This window comes from Phocoena sinus, chromosome X (genome assembly GCF_008692025.1).
Source record: "Phocoena sinus isolate mPhoSin1 chromosome X, mPhoSin1.pri, whole genome shotgun sequence".
NCBI classification, from domain to species: domain Eukaryota; kingdom Metazoa; phylum Chordata; class Mammalia; order Artiodactyla; family Phocoenidae; genus Phocoena; species Phocoena sinus.
The window spans coordinates 88,002,692-88,016,115 of record NC_045784.1 but is presented as its reverse complement, the minus strand read 5'-3'; the positions used below and the strand labels follow the sequence as shown (position 1 = coordinate 88,016,115).

The 13,424-nt window shown below is 49.4% G+C and overlaps 1 protein-coding gene across 1 annotated transcript; it reads left to right on the top strand.

Annotated features, from left to right (window-relative positions):
- Positions 1–820: 820 nt before the first annotated feature.
- Positions 821–7,996, top strand: LOC116747152 (nuclear RNA export factor 2-like). The gene is given in 19 exon segments (XM_032618948.1): positions 821–885; positions 1,119–1,272; positions 1,883–1,966; positions 2,084–2,188; positions 2,303–2,383; positions 2,518–2,587; positions 2,734–2,822; positions 2,942–3,049; positions 3,236–3,345; positions 5,145–5,181; positions 5,564–5,632; positions 5,716–5,771; positions 5,915–6,022; positions 6,129–6,187; positions 6,296–6,411; positions 6,507–6,549; positions 7,215–7,287; positions 7,826–7,923; positions 7,926–7,996. Coding segments are annotated over 18 exon segments (1,473 nt in total). The 5' UTR covers positions 821–885; positions 1,119–1,176.
- The last annotated feature ends 5,428 nt before the right edge of the window (positions 7,997–13,424 follow it).

Below are 13,424 nucleotides of genomic sequence, written 5' to 3'. Positions count from 1 at the left end.
TTCAAACCCTTGTTAGAAAAGGGCTGAAGTTAGGAAGAGTTGCCTGCTGAGCTGAAAGGCATTTCAGGCTGGCCCAATAGAGAGCTCACTCTGGCTCTTTCCAACAGAGTATTGTTCAGGGCAAGGCTGGAGGGAGGGAGACAGTTCAGGAGGCCGTTACATCAGTGCCACCTGACATTAAAGGTCCAAGTGCACTGGCAAAGGAAGTCCAGCTAGCTTGCTGGTTGTTAGTGGAATCGGTTTGGCGGCTCATTGGATTTGGGAAGCACGAGAGAGGTATTGGTGTGGTTGCTGGAAAGTCCTGAGAGAAAGCAAGATTCGGGTGCCTTCCTGGTATATATATGACTGGTGTCCAGTCTAACCCATGGACGCATACACCTCGGTTCTTTATCAGTCCTGCTCCACTGTTTTAAAAGTTTCAACGCAGTTGTCCTCTCCTCCTTCTCCTCCCTCTTTGTCCTCCTTGTCGTCCTCTTCCTCATCCTGCTCCTCCTCGATTCTTCCCCTGATAGTGCCATCTGTCGGATAAGGCTGTCCTCTCTGGACAGGCAGAAGAGTGTCGTTTCTGAGGCTTGTGGGACTGGTCCCTTAGGCCAGGTTGGCACTTTGCCTGCCCTACCATGCTGTTAGCCTAAGACATGGTACGTGGTAAGTGGACCACAGATGTGTCTGCAAACTTGTATTTTTGTTCCTCTTTTCAGAATACGGTGGTGGTGGTAGATCACCTCAAGGAAGAAAGAAAGGTTGGAGTTATTTCCCAGGTAATTCTGGTGAGAGGAGCCCTCACTGTGAACATGATAGATGTAAGCCTCAGCCCTCACACCTCCAGGAGGATGATGGAAACGTGGTGAAGAGGGATGTCCAGGAGGACCCCGAAGTAAGACAGTAAGTGGCCAGGCAGCAGGGTTTGTGCACAGCAGCCCCTGGGACTGTGCACCTCTCTCACGCTCCGTGGACTTGTTTTTCTTCTCTCACTGCAAAACTGAAGCATGCTAGAAGTGAAATAATGGTTGAGCAATCCTAATTGTAGAGCCGGTGTCAAAGAGACGAGGGTGTACAGAAGACTTTCTTAGCACTTATGGCCACTCACCGTCCTTCTCTCCACATGCCCCCTGCAGCTCTCCCTGTACCATCCGAGGCAACAAGAGAGGAGTGAGATGGCACAGTGAAGGCCACATGCATACTACTGTGTGCAGAAACAGAAAACCTCTGGAGAGTGAAATGGGAGAGAACACACAAGATGGAACCCCAGGCAGCTGGTTCAGGGTCACAGTGAGTATCCTGAAAAACGTATGGAATGTGCAGGAGAGAAAAGGCAGGGGGAGTTGTGTTGGTCTCATGTAGAGATGCTGGTTTCTTTCCCTGGGGACAGTTTGTAATCTGTCCTTTTTATTACCAGGAGTTAACAGTCTTGTTCATCTAAGGGCAGGTTCAGAGAAGCAATGTAAAGGGAACAGGCTGACCGTGAGGAGAACGGAGGAGCCTGTCTCAAAGCAAAGGTGGAAACTACTGCCAAGGATATGGAGCAACTCCACATTGGAGGTCTCAGTTTGGCAAGCTGAGTGTGGGAGAGAGAGGGTCGAGCCTCTGGAGACCTTGTCTGAGGGACAAGCAGTGTGTGCGCTTGGTAGGATCTCCTGGAAATTTATAAAAGGAAGATCATCTCTGACACCTTGATTATATGGAAGAGAGTTTGACTGGAGAGAAAGAGTATTTAGGAAATCCATATTACGCACACCCATAAGAAATCATGCCAGTGGTCCCTTCTTTACAAGCCCTTTCAAGCTCAGTAGAAGGCCGGAAAAGAACAGGAAAAGGTTCCTCCTGCAGCCTAAATTCCCTGTTGTCTGTCCTCTCTCCCATGCCTTCTTTTCATCCTTAGATTCCTTGTGCGATAAAGTATGACAAGACATGGCTAATGAAGTCAATCCAGAGCCATTGCAGTGTCCCCTTCACTCCAGTGGACGTAAGAGAGGATGCCGAAGCCGGATGCATGGGCACAGGGAAGGGGGAGAGAGAGAGACCTGGTTCTGCAGGGTCTGTTGGCTTCTGATACTATTGCTGTTGCATTCAATCCCTGTAGTTCCACTTTATGCGAAATGGGGCTCAGTTCTTTGTCCAGGAAGCTAGCACTGCCTCTGCATTGATGGATGTCAGCTACAAGATTCGTGACGAGGAGAGCCGAAAGGTGTGTCGAGGGCGTTACGTGTACCTCGTCCTGAGGAAGGAGTACAGGCCAGGGGCTGGTTGTCTTCTTTGGAACTAGAGTTCCTGGTGCTTACCCCACCTCTTCTTCCTGCAGATACCTGTCTTTGTCAGCCCCTCCGCTGTTCCCTACTCTGTGCGGGATAAGTTGAAGCCAGAAGAAATGGAGCAGCTAAAGGTAATGCAGACTCAAGGCGTGTTGTGAGGCAGTGCTCAGACCCACCTCTCCTTCCTCCAGACCCCCGTCCCCCTCGCCCCCGATTTCCCTGCCACCACCACAGCCTCAGAGCGGCTCTCTCCATCTCTCCGCAGCTGACCTTGAGCAAACGATTTGATGTCTCCCAGCAAGCTCTTGATCTCCGGAGGCTCCGCCTTGACCCAGGTACGACTGACAGCAGTAATTCTAGGGCGGGTGAGGGCAGAGGGGTCTTCCCGGAGGGCGACTTAGGGATGGTAACGCGGGGAGGGGCTGGTGCTGGCCTCACACCCCACTCAGCCATCCTATTTCCTCCCCTCTCCTTCCTGAAGACTTGGTGTGCTATGATATTGATATATTTCTGAATCGAAGAAACTGCATGGCTGCCACCCTGCAGGTCATCGAAAAGTATTTCCCTGAGGTGAGGCTGTAGGCCCATTGCTGGTATTAGGGTAGGGGGTGAAAGGGATGGGGTGGAGGGCAGATTTGTCTCCAAGGTCCTAGATAGTAACCTTCACTCTACCTCTTCTTGCCCCAAAGCTGTCGTCCTTGAACTTGAGCAGCAACAAACTGTACCAGCTGGATGGCCTGTCTGACATTACACAGATGGCCCCCACGGTCAAGATCCTGAACCTCTCCAAAAATGAGGTGAGAAGAGGGAGCCAGGTCAAAGTTGGGTTGAGAGTGGGGGGCGGGCATGTTAGTGGCCATCAGAGTGATGACAGGAGGCAGGTGAAGGTACCTGTGTGGGAGGGAGGGGTCTGGGGGTGCAGGGATCCAGATGTCCCTCTTTCCCTGGGATTCCTTTTCCCACTTCCGCGCCATATTTCTCAGCTGACCTCTGTGTGGGAGTTGAGCAAGATGCAAGGGCTGAAGCTTGAAGAGCTGTGGCTGCAAGGGAACCCATTGTGTGACACCTTCCCAGACCAGTCCACCTATGTAAGGTCAGTGTGAACACCCTGCCACCCTTCTTGGTGACCTTCACCCATGGGAGCCTAGACTATCTGTGACAGTGCCCCTTTGCCAAAGGTGGCAGCCCTGGTCTTCTGGGAGGATCACAGGCCCCACCTTCTGCTTTCTCTGTGCCTATCACCGGTGAGGAGTTTCCTTCCCCTGACCTGCTCACCTCTGCAGGCGCTCTGGGGTCTGTTTCCAGCTCTCTGCGCCCAGCTATATTCCAGCAAGGCCTCCCAAGAGTGTGCCCCAGGAAGCAGGGCTTCTCCTCCTCACCAGGACCAGGAGCGACCAGCCTTGATCCAGATGCTGGCGCCCTGGACTGAGAAGGGCCCTCCAGTCCAGGGCCTCTTGCTGAGAGAAGCCTTCCTTCTTCGTGCTGAGTTGGGGTTTGTCTCCCCCGTTCTGAGAGGGGCCCTCTTCCCCTTCCTCAAAAGGGATCCCCCCTCCTCTCCCATGTTGACATGGGGGCTTTCCTGTGCCATGCTGAGGGCTGAGGCCATGGGTGGCTGCTGTCATGACATCCATTCTGCTGGCCCAGTGCCAGGAGCTGGACCCTCCTTGGGAAAAAGCAGGGCTCCCTGAGTCAAGGGGCCAGACGTGGGCCCCCGCCAGTGATCAGAGGGCTTCCCGAGGCAGGAGTGGAAGGCAGAGGGCAGAGGTGGTAGAGGAGACAGAAGGACAGGCCTCTGAGGGGCACTTCCCATCCCTCCCTGCACATGACACATCATTCCGCCTGGTCCTTCACAGGAGCCCTGGGCAGCCTGAGACAGGTATGATTCCTCAGATAAAGAACCAACTCAGACAGGTGCAGGGGTCATCGGGAGAGAAGACAGTGATCATCAGAGGGGGCCATGGATCCTCAGCCCCATACTGAGCTGGGACCTGACCCTTTCCTCTTTCTGAGGAAGATCTGCCCCCATGGCTGCTCGGTTTCCCATGCCCAAGTCTGGCTGAGCTCACACAGGTGACAAAGTTTCAGCTAGCATCCAGTGGGCCCCCAGCCCAACATGTGCATATTTTCCACTCCTACCCGGTGTGTTTGGGCGATTCTGGGGCAGGTGAAGAGCCGCAACCGGTGTGCCGTTTCCCCTTCCTTCTCTCTTCTTCCCTGACCCCGACCACGGGAGAGCTTCTTTCCCTTCCCTTTGTTGTCTCTCTCTCCCCTGTCTCTGTGCCCCTATGTCTCTCTCATCTCTCCCTTCCTACCTTCACTCCCTTTCTGTCTTCATCCCCTCCATCTCCCTCCCTGGGCCCCACCTCACTCACCTCGCGGGCCCAGCATCCTGGGCCATCCCTGGGGGGTGTCCGGGTCTTGCCAGAGTGCTGGACCCCCAGTGAGGTAGCAGAGCCCTGGGCTCCCACTCCATCCCCTCTTCTCCCCACAGCCTTCAGTGGGGCCCTGGAGGAAGGGAGGGAGGAGAAGGAAGCCCTGCAGCACGGGTTTGAAATGCTGGTCCCTGTGGCACTGGAGAAGGGAGTCCGAGTAGTCTGGGTGGGAGCTACGCAGGCAAAGGAGAGGAAAGGAGGGAGGGAAGGACTATTAATGTGAAGGTACTGAGAGAGATGAGGAGACAGTGCCTTTCAGACAGTAAGATGACAGATGCTCAGTGCTCAACAGGCAAGTGGACCGAAAACCCTTAAAATCAGGAGCAGAGGTGGGCAAAGGGTGCTGCTGGATTGGCCAGAACACACTGATCTCTGTTTATGGTATTACTGTTTTAACTCAAAGGAAGCATTGCAACCTTGAACTATCAACCACCTGTTCTCTATTTTTGGTTTTGGACAGGGCCATCAGAGAATGTTTCCCGAAGTTGTTACGCCTGGTAAGTGCCTACGTAAATCATTGTCTCTTTCGAATGTCGGTGGCCTCTGCACCTGCCCTCAAGCCCTTTGGGTCTTGCCTAGATCACATATTAGCATCAGAACCTTAACCATTTTGGGGGACATGGTCTCCTGAAAATGACATGGATATACTTGCTGGAAAAATACCCATAAGTACACACACGCACACACACAAGTTGAATATAACACTAGAGACTTCCAGGACCTCATGATGAAGACATCCACTGTAAGCTTTCCCATGGAATTTCCCGGGCCCTTTCACACCTGACCTCTGACCCTCACCCTCCTGGGCCCATCCTTTTCCCGGATCATCCAGGGCCACTCCCCTGGTCTCCACTCCTGACTTCCTCTTCCCTTCTCCAGGATGGCCAGGAGTTACCGTCACCAGTGACCGTTGACGTTGACACTCCCTACATAGTAAAGCTCTGCAAGGTGAGGAAAAGGATCAAACAACATTTGGGGTGTTGCAGGGAGCCTTTATCTACTGCATAGTCTCAAGTGCCATTTGATTCCAGGGAAGCTGCTTTGTATCTGATAAGCTGAAGAGCCTAGTCCTGCAATTCCTGAAGCAGTAAGTACCTCAGGGAAGCTGAGCAAGGGAGGGAGGGCTAGGACAGGTGAGGCCACCTAAGCACAGGTCTGCTCAGGGGAGTGTTCAAGTCTCATTTGAGGTCCAGACCACAGAGATAGACTGTCTTCATTGCTCCTCCTTAGGTACTACTTGATCCATGACTATGGAGACAGACGGATTCTCGCGGGTGCTTATCACGAGGAGGCCTGCTTCTCCCTGACGATTCCCTTCTACCCCGAGGACCCAGCCCCGTGAGTATCACGGCACAGGCTGTGCTCCCGGGCCGTGTGGCTCCCCAGCAGACACAGGCCAGCTCCTGCAATCACCCACCACCCACTGTTGCTCTTTGTCTCCTAGAAGCAGCTTGTGCGAGTATTTCAAGGACAGCAGGAATATGAAGAAGCTCAAGCACCCCTGTGAGTGTGTGATGGGAAGACTGGGTGGGAAAGGGTGGTGAAGGGGTCAATCATAGGGCCCAGGGCGTGGCAGCCCCTGACCTTCGCTCGCTTCCCCTCCCCTCACAGACCTGCGGGTCCAGCTGCTGAAGCACACAAAACGTGTCATTGTGCACACCCTCTGTGTGTTGCCCAAGACTCAGCATGCCTTCAGCTCCTTCGTGGTGGACACGTGGTTCCAGACGGTGAGCGCCTGCTTCCTCCCTCGGGTGGGCCCAGGAAGCCGCAGGTGGGTGGGAGGTGGAGGTGGTCACTGGGCGCCTGGGCTCTTCCCTTTCAGAAGACGATGCTCTGCTTCTCCGTCAGTGGGGTGTTCAAGGCAGGTGAGTGTGTGTAGACCCCCAGCGCAGATGCCCCACTGCTGCCTCCCCCTGGCCAGGCTCACTCCCAGAACCACCTAGGTTCCCTGACCCCTTCCCTTCCCTTCCCCTTCTCTTCTCTTCCCTTCCCCTCCCCCTCCTGTCCCTTCCCTTCCCTTCCCTGCATTCCACTCCTCCCCTCCCCACCTTCCCTCCCCCACCTCCCCTCCCCTCCTCTCCCCTCCCCTTCCCCACTGTGTTCTCCTGCCCTCAGGCTTCCCACAGACAATCCAGGTCTGAGCTGTGTCCATGCCTGTCTGCCCTGCACACCCTGGGCTTTGGGGACACAGGCTGTGGCATTTGGTGGCTCTCAACCCAGATACTTACTCTGAGAACTTGGGCCGTTACTTAAGGTCCAGTTTCCTCATTTGCAAAATGGGGTAGTAGTATCCACCTCTTGGGCGGCTGTGAAAAATGCATCCCGTGAACTTGTGTAGTGGTCGTCAGGGGCCCTGTCACTGGGTGCAGACTGCTCCTACAGTTGCCCTCCCCATTCCCGACACCCTGGCCCCCGTGAACAACTGCCCTCTCAGCATGAGTATCCAGTCACACCCTGACTGGGGACCGCCGTGTGAGCGTGTACAGCACATGCAGCTGTAAGGGGTGCTGTTGTTTGTTTGCTGTTGAAGTGGAAGGAAGTTCTCAGGGCTGTGTGCGTGCCTTCACCCGGACCTTCATCGCTACCCCTGCCCGCTACGCCAGGTGAGAGCCCTGTTGTGGGCGGGAATGCCCATCCCCGCTTGGACTCAGGGGCATGGGAATGTGGTGGTGCAGACCTTAGGTTTACTCAGTAATGTGGAAAGCCAGCAGGGAGATCCCAGGAGCAGTGTAGCCTAGTGGTTAGGAAGAGCGTGGGCTCTGGGATCGGCCTATGGGTTCTTTCCTTGACCCAACACTCACTCGCTGTGTGACCTTGGTCAATTCACATGACCTCTGTGTGACTCAGTGTTGTCTTCTGAGAATGGGGATCAGACTGTCCACTCCTTGCACTGTGCTAAAGGGTAAATGCGAAATTGCCCCTGGGTTGGGGATGAACCTATAAATCAAGTGAAGGTGGTAGACAGTCCCTCCAAAGGTGGACTCTGCGGGGAGGGGCGGAGGTACCAGTCAAGGAACCTGGGAGACAGAAACGGGAGGCGCGTGGAAGGAATCTGGTTGCTGAGTGCCAGTGGGAGCAGAGTCAGTGTTGGGGGTGTGGGTGTGCATCCATCAGTTGTCTGAGGGCCCATTTTTCCTTCAGTCTGTGCGTCGTGAATGACGAGCTGTTTGTGAGGGATGCCGACCCCAGTGAGACCCAGAGTGTGTTCTCCACCCCACTGTCTACACCCACCTCCAGCTCCATGCACCCCTCTCCCAGCAGCAGCAGAACATTATGCAGGCATCCTCCACCCCATCTGAGATGAACCGCTAGTGGTCTCAGAAGTGAGTGCTGGGGTTGCATGGGGATAGGAGGGAGCTGGGAGGAGTAGAGGAGTGATTAATGGGAACTTGAAGGTAATTTGTTTTCCTTGTTTATTTCAGTCATTTTTAATCTGAACATTTCATCCGTGGTACATATAACGCTACCTAGTTATTTTGAGCAGCCTTGTATTATTTTTATTAATTTCATGGATGCTGCTTCTGTATTAACAGACAGTTGGGTGTTCAGGAGTGTGCATGAGGTTCATTCCACCGTATATGTCACAGCGTATGTGGAAGGGAAAAAAATCATTACCCCAAAACATACCTCCCAGAGGTAACCGTTGAATGTTTTCACCTTCATCATATCTTCCTGTAAGTTTGCTTACGTAGGTGTTTACATATTTATTATGCACGTTTATATACTTCTATATTTATCTACAGAAAATGAGATCTCATCATGAGAGGGAGAGAGAGAAGGAAATAGAGAGACTGAGACAATGAGAAAGAGAGGCTTGTAGCTGAATGGGGAAGAGGGGTCCAAGGAGGAATTATTTAATCTTCAGTGCCTTGAAACTTGAGCAAGTTAACAGCTAATGTGAAGGAGCCATCTCAGCTCATTTTTAACTCTTAAATTTGCCCATATATTAATTTTCCTTCTTATCTTATTTCTACTACAGAGCTAATGAGACACCTCAAATGGAATAGTATAAATTTTAAGCGGAATATATATTTAGTTATTAGTGAATGAAAGAAGGGACAATCGTATTTCAGTGAAATGATAGTACTTTTTAGGTTTTTGTGTCACAGGGAGGCAGCAGATGGTTGAAACTGTGGTGTGACGTCACTGGATGACGCATGATCTGAGGACCCCTGCACAGTTGAATGGGAGACAGGTCTAGAATGTTCCTATAAACGTATTAGCAGGCGGAGCAGTCCAGGAGCAGCAGTTAGGCAAACACTATGGCTCGCTGCCCTGGTGCCATCTCTCACTGAGCTCACCAGCTGAATCAAAGGCAAGCCTGTCTTCCCAGCGTGGGGAACTGGGTTAGGGTCTGCTCAGAGGCACGATGTGGGGCAGCTCTTAGGAGCTTCTGAGTCTCCCAAGAAGATCCTTCTGTCGTTAAAACTTTGAACTCAAGGCATACCAGAGGGAGATTTGCTTCCTTCATAAAGATATCTATATTCTCATTAGGAGAAACAATGAGAAACACCTTTCCACAGTGCCTGCCTTGGCCCCAGGTTTTCTCATTCACCCGTCAGGACAGCTCTGTGTTAAAGATTAGTCCCATTTCACAGATGACAGACTCCTCCTCATATAGCTTCTATCACCTATCCAGGTAAGTGGGAGTTTGGGAATGAGGTTCCATCCCTCGCCCTCTCTAGAGGACAGTGGAGCAGCCTCCCTTTTAGACAGTGGGCTTCCAGGCCTGGAGAAATGGTCCTTTTGTTCTCCCCGGATATAACAGGCCCAAGGGGTACTCCCTCAAAACCCCTACTGATGAATATGATAGTGCACATACACGCGCACATGCATTCATTAACTTGGAAAAGCATTCACTGTGCTCAGTTTCACGGGGGAGGTAAAGTAGAACCAAATGGAGTTGACAGCATATCTCCGTGTGTGTGTGTGTTTGTGTGTGTGTATCGACGGGCTGTGTATAGGAAATGTATAAAGTCATTAGTGATAAAAGTACAATATGTCAGGTAAAAACGTGGAGATGACATACCTCTGAGAGGCAGGCACTTCCTTCTTTACCTCAGAGTCCCCCTTCCTTAGTGTGCGGGACAACTTTTTTTTTTAAACATCCTTATTGGAGTATAATTGCTTTACAACGTTGTGTTAGTTTCTGCTGTGTAAGAAAGTGAATCCAGTATGTGTGTATGTGTGTGTGTGTATATATATATATATATATATATATATATATATATATATATATATACATATGTATATATTTACATATATATATATATATATATATATATATATATATCCCTATATCGCCTCCCTCTTGCGTCTCCCTCCCTCCCTCCCTAACCCACCCCTCTAGGTGGTCACCAAGCACCGAGCTGATCTCCCTGTGCTATGCAGCTGCTTCCCACTAGCTGTCTGTTTTACATTTGGTAGTGTATATAAGTCCATGCCACTCTCGCACTTCGTCCCAGCTTACCCTTCCCTTCCCCATGTCCTCAAGTCCGTTCTCTACGTCTGCGTCTTTATTCCTGTCCTGCCCCTAGTTTCTTCAGAACCGTTTTTGGTTTTGAGATTCCATATACATGTGTTAGCATACGGTATTTGTTTTTCTCTTTCTGACTTACTTCACTCTGTATGAGAGACTCTAGGTCCATCCACCTCACTACAAATAACTCAATTTCGTTTCCTTTTATGGCTGAGTAAATATTCCATTGTATATATGTGTCACATCTTCTTTATCCATTCATTTGTCAGTGGCCACGTAGGTTGCTTCCATGTCCTGGCTATTGTAAATAGTGTTGCAGTGAACATTGTGCTACCTGACTCTTTTTGAATTATGGTTTTCTCAGGGTATATGCCCAGTAGTGGGATTGCTGTGTCATAACCCTCTTGCACTGTTGGTGGGAATGTAAATTGTTCAGGACAACCTTTGAGGACTGAGGAAGGTAGAGTATCTTTTGTATGAGGAGAAAGCCCTTCAAGGGTCAGGTGTGGAAGTTTCCACGGGGTACCTACTCCAATACCCAGAAGCCAAGAGCAGGGAGATGGCAATGGAGAGGCAGCTCTGGTGGTCTTCAGTGGGGAGGGAGCTAATAAGGGTATAGTCCTTCATCTGGGCACCTCCCTGGCAGCCCCCAGGTCGCCACTGTCTGCAGCTGAGAACCAGGAGTGCTGTTGGGTAAGAACCTTCCCTGAGTCGTGAAAGGTTGGGCACAGGGCCTGGCACCCAGAGAGAGCCCAGGGCTTGTCTGCTTACTTCACCTCCATTCTCTGTCTTCACTTCCTATATTCTCCAGCCTCAGTTGGGTTCGTCCCTAACTTTGTGCTAATCACCACTCCTACCATTCACACTTGGCTGGGTGGTAAGAAAAATAATAATACTCGTAAAACTGAAAGAATAAACCCACAATAGTAATAAAAGATAGCAACAGCTTTAGCACACATATTAGATAAATTACTTGCTCAAGATAAGTCAACCAGCCAGTAATGGTTGCCAGTATCAAATCCTGGTCTTCTGACCGAAAAGGCCCCACCCCTAACCCCTGTTTCTATATTGAGTGTACTTCTATGTTAGGACTCAGGCCGACACAGGGGAAGAGACTCAACCCAGGTCCTGTGGTCAGTTGATGGCTCTGGAACTGGACATACGTTTGATGACTTCTGTCTAGCTGACCTGTTCCTGTTCTTCGCTCTTCTGTGCTAATCCTTCTTCCTGGGGCTCAATAAGAAATTGCCTCTGGTCAAACTAGAATGAAAAAAAGGAGACAAGAAAGCATGAGGAAAAAGGAAATGATGAGATGGCACCAAAGTTCACTTCTTGCTGCTACATTTCCAGATGCTGTTTCAAATCTATTTTATAGGACAGAGGAGGCAAGGTGGGCCAGGAGTAATGTATCTCAAAGTCCTCTTGCCTGCCAGACATTCTTTGAGGTTTTCTCCTTTTCTTCTTACAAGTCGAGAAGTAGGCGCCCTTAGTCCCATTTTACAGAGGGCCAACCTCAGACTCACGGAATGTGTAAATTTTCCAGGGTCACATGTCTACACTTTGCCCTCCACACAGATCAAGCAGCAGCCTCCTGTTTTAGATGATAGAATTCCAGGGCTTAAAAGACTGATAGTGGAAACCTCGCCTGATGTGGAATCTGGGCTGTGTCATGCTCCCCATTGGACATGAAGATGATGGTAGGGATGAAATCCTACTCCGTGGGCCAAGAGGACTGGGTGTGGGGGCCACAATGACTAGTTGATTCTTGAGGTGCTGAACTGGACCCAGAAAGCAGCACAAGCTGTTGCCCTTTGGAAAGAGAACCTGAATGGTAGGATATTAACATGTACACAACTACTATATGAAAGGGATTTTACATTTTATCTCATTTAATCCTAGACTCTTTTCAAGACCAATAGGTACTTATAAATGATCAGAATCAGAATTTTTGTGTGTATTTTTTAAAATTGAAGTACAGTTGATTTACAGTATTGTGTTAGTTTCAGGTGCACAGCAGAGTGATTCGGATATCAGATTATTTCCCATTATATGTTATTAAAAATATTGATTACAATTCCCCGTACTTTATTACCATAACTCCTTGTTACTTTATCTATTTTATGTATAGTAGCTTGTATCTGTCAGTCTCATACTCCTAATTTGTCCCGCCCCCCTCCTTCTCCCCTTTGCTAACCATAAGTTTGTATTCTATGTCTGTGAGACTGTTTCTGTTTTGTATATAGATTCATTTGTATTATTTTTTAGATTCCACATGTAAGTGATATCATATAATATTTGTCTTTCTCTGTCTGACTTACTTCAGTAAGTATAATATTCTCTAAGTCCAACTATGTTGCTGCAAATGGCTGAGTAATAGTCCAGTGTGTGTGTGTGTGTGTGTGTGTGTGTGTGTGTGTGTGTGTGTGTATGAGTTTTCATTTCTTTCTGGATATACACCCAGGAGTGGGATTGCTGGATCCTATGGCAGCTCTGTGTTTAGCTATTTAAGAAACCTCCATACTGCTCTCCACGTGGCTGCACCAATTTACATTCGAACCAACAGTGTAGGAGGTTCCCTTTTCTCCGCACCCTCTCCAGCATTTATTATTTGCAGACTTTTTGATGATAACCATTCTGACTCATGTGAGGTTTTGATTTGCATTTCTCTAGTAATTAGCGATGTTGAGCATCTTTTCATGTGCCTGTTGGCCGTCTTTATGTCTCCTTTGGAAAAATATCTATTTAGATCTTCTGCACATTTTTTGATTGAGTTGTTTATATTTTGATATGGAGTTGTATATTTTTGGATATTAACCCCTTGTCAGTCACATCACTTGCAAGCATTTTTCTCCCATTCCATAAGTTGTCTTTTCATTTTGTTGATGGCTTCCTTGGCTGTGCAAAAGATTTTAAATTAGGTCCCATTTGTTTATTTTTGCTTTAATTTATTTTGCCTTGGGACCCTGATCTGAGAAAATATTGCTACGATTTATGTCAGAGATTGGTTCACCTATGTTCTCTTCTAGGAGTTTTATGGTGTCACGTCTTATATTTAGGTCTTTAAATCATTTCAAGTTTATTTTTGTATATAGTGTGAGGGAGTGTTCTGATTTCATTGATTTACATGGAGCTGTCCAGCTTTCCCAGCATCACTTGTTGGAGAGACAGTCTTTTCTCCATTGTATATTCTTGCCTCCTTTATTGAAAATTACTTGACCGTAGGTGGGTGGGTTTATTCCTAGGCTATCTATTCTATCCATT